This window comes from Cetorhinus maximus, chromosome 9 (genome assembly GCF_964194155.1).
Source record: "Cetorhinus maximus chromosome 9, sCetMax3.hap1.1, whole genome shotgun sequence".
Taxonomy (NCBI): Eukaryota; Metazoa; Chordata; class Chondrichthyes; order Lamniformes; family Cetorhinidae; genus Cetorhinus; species Cetorhinus maximus.
Window position 1 is genome coordinate 86,944,944 of NC_135887.1, and position 3,292 is coordinate 86,948,235.

At 42.3% G+C, this 3,292-nt stretch overlaps 1 protein-coding gene across 1 annotated transcript in view; it reads right to left on the reverse strand.

Annotated features, from left to right (window-relative positions):
- Positions 1 to 2,266, reverse strand: part of ddb1 (damage-specific DNA binding protein 1) — an 84,985-nt gene extending 82,719 nt beyond the window's left edge. Inside the window, exon 1 of the mRNA XM_078549013.1 lies at positions 2,144 to 2,266. Within this exon, the coding sequence (XP_078405139.1) occupies positions 2,144 to 2,204 (61 nt within the window). The 5' untranslated portion in view covers positions 2,205 to 2,266. The remainder of the gene's footprint in view (positions 1 to 2,143) is intronic.
- Between the last annotated feature and the right edge of the window lie 1,026 nt (positions 2,267 to 3,292).

The following is a 3,292-nucleotide window of genomic DNA, read 5'->3' on the forward strand; positions in this document are numbered from 1 at the left end:
GTGCTGTTAGGTCTGGAGTTCCAAAATTTTGACCCAGCAATAATCATATGTATTATGCCATTCACCCAAACTAAAATAAGTTTGTTAAAGGCTTTCTTGAGGATATTGCCCTGTGGGAGATTCAGTTTGGCACACATTTCATTCATTCTGTATTATTTTTCAGGATAATATGCTCTCTTTCTTCACAGTTGCAAGGATCCTTTTTGAAACCTTACCAAGGCACAAGGAGTCCACACTGGAGAATGGAATGTATATGATCATGCATTTTTATTTTCCCGATTCCAGCTGCAGTTTCTGAAAGCCAAGTTCTTGAGGAATTACTTTAATTAAGAGGTTCTAAACAAAAGCAGAGTGTGCTTGAGGCTGTGCTCTTTCTTTTGAGGTGAAGGGAGTATACTGGATGAAATAAGGAGATAAAAAGGGAGCTGGAAGATACAGCAGGCATACCACTCTCCCTTTTCTCCCAGAGATTTGGGCTCAAGTGCAGCCCAACTGCAGAGGAGTCTTTCATTCAATGTCCCAGCAATTTCATTCCAAATTGCTCTAAAATTTGGTACTAAATTTAAAGTCTCACTCAGCAAAGTTATTGGATACCTGCTGCAAAATAAAGAGGATATTAATTAATAAATGCTTTTCTGAGATATGAGTGAGTGATATTGTTAGAGCAGAGTACAGGAAGCTTTGCACTGTATCCAACCCATACTTAACCAGGGAAACCTAGATACCAATAACCTAAATGGAAAATCGCTCCATTTCTCAATGCTATAATCTCTCACTTGGCATCCTAAAAAATGATAAAAGCAAAAAACTGCGGATGCTGGAAATCCAAAACAAAAACAAAAATAAAAATACTTGGAAAAACTCAGCAGGTCTGACAGCATCTGCGGAGAGGAACACAGTTAACGGTTTGAGTCCGTATGACTCTTCAACAGAACTAAGGAAAAAATTATATCCTGTTTGCAACTATAGAGGAACAGAACATCACAATGGAAATTATCAGAATTAACATGCGACGTGTGCCAATCCAAAGGGCAACAACCTCATGAAAATTTTCAGTAAACCTTTTTAATTTGGAGAAATGGCAAAAGGCACAGAAAACCAAGAATCATTTCTGGGAGATAAGCATTACTCAAAGATAATATGGTAAGGCTCAAGTTGGCAAACAAATTCATTGACGGTCACATTAATAAAACTTGTATTAAAATTAGATTTCTGATTTCTGTAGATAAATTATGTGATACTGGCCTACAACCTGTATTTATACAGCACCTTCAAGACCCAAAGTGCCTCAAAGGTGAAAACTGCAATGCAGGAATAAATATAGGGTCAGCAACCAAAGATAAGGAAAATGTCTGTTCCCATGTTCCAGCACTATACAGTTCCTTGTTTAAAAGTGCATATGTGCAGATATCACATGTGCAGATGATTGAATCTGGTTGTGACAAAACACAAGTGTGATATAGCCTATGACATTTACTGTGTAGGCTCAAACAGCAAAGATGCTCACTTAAACGAGGCATAACGGGTTGGTTACTGGCATCCAAATAGCAGCATCCACTATGGTCTGCACATTTAGCAGGGAAGAAATGAGAGATCCAAATTGTCTAATTTCAGCCCTTCACTGCCCTGTTATTAGTAGTTAACTGCTACAACCATGCACACTATTGAGTTACATCTGAAGGAGTGTCTAATGCAAATAATTTGCTCAATTTATTACAGACAAGGAAAGTTAAAGGAAGCAATATCTCAAGAAAGGCTGCTTGACTCTTCTTTTACCTTTTGTCTTGGGGGAGGATTTTCTCAAATCTGTTCTCCGTGCCATGATTTTAAGTTAATTAGAAGATATTAATAAACAAAGGTTTGTCATCTTTTGTTGTAGTGAATGCTGCTTTAACATTAACGTCCTACTGTAATTATTAAGCCGCATAAATATCAAGAGCTGAATCAAAAGTGCATTTCCTAACTGCCCCAAGGATTGCTGCAGCGTCTACCTGCTGCTCACTAAGTGTTGAATGTTGTGGCTAGGCCTCACTTGAGGCCTGACCCTGCCAGCCCAAACCCACCGCTCTTCCTTCCTCAAAACCAAGCTTCTTTGCCGAGCAGGGAAAATGAGAACGCTTTTTTCCGCGTTCAAAATATTTACCAGTAACGCAGGCATTCACGGCGGTCGGTTTCTGCGCTGTCACCACATAGTTGTAAGACATGGTGGCAACCCGCGCTCTCCAGCAATACCAGCTCCTCTCGCTCGCGCTGCCTCCAGCCTCGCGGTCCCACCGCCCCTATCACGTGATGATGGCCCGAGCAACGGCCGCTGTCGCACTAACAGCGGCCATCTTTGATCGGGGCAAATGCAGACACCTGACTCCTGTGGCTGGTAATCCAAAGGGTTGCTCAGCACCTCAGAAGAGACTGAACAACTTGATCAACATAAAAACAAAAAGCTAAAAGCTACTGCGGATGCTGGAAATCCAAAACAATCCGCTCTTCCATTCTTAATTAGCACTTTTCTTAGACAAATATCACCAACTTCAACACCTCTTTGACCCTTTTGTCTGTGACATCTTTTGATTATCTGTTCATCTCCACAATCACCACACCCTCAATGTCTCTCTCCCCACCCACCTTAAACCAGTTTATATATCTCCCTTCTTCTAACTATGCTTCAGTTCTGCCGAAGGGCCATGAAGGCTCGAAACGTTAACTGATTTCTTCTCCGCCGATGCTGCCAGACCTGCTGAGTTTTTCCAGGTAATTCTGTTTTAACTTGATCAACATATCCATTTACCATTCATGCCACCCTTATTATTACCCAATGCCATTCCTAGTCAACGGTCATCCTACAGCCAGCACACGTCCAATTGTAAAAAGCCAGTATCTTATACCGCACCAATCCTGCTGTACCATCACACCCCTCTTCAATACGCTTCTCTAACAGTGCCTTCCAAATCTACCACCTAGAAAGACAAGGGCAACAGATGCATGGGAACACCACCACCTGCAAGTTCCTCCCCAAGCCACATACCATCCTGACTTGGAACCATATCGCCATTCCATAACACTGGATCAAAATCCTGGAACTCCTTCCCCAATCGCAGTGTGGATATACCTACACCACATGGACTGCAGCAGTTCACCACCACCTTTACAAGGGCAACTGGGGATGGGCAACTAAATGCCAGCGGAGCCAGCAGCACCCACACCCTTTGAAAGGATAAAGACAAAGCTCGACGCCTTGGACGGTGGCTAGAAAACCGGGAAGTCAAAGTGGAGCGCGCATACACCTACTGGAGGC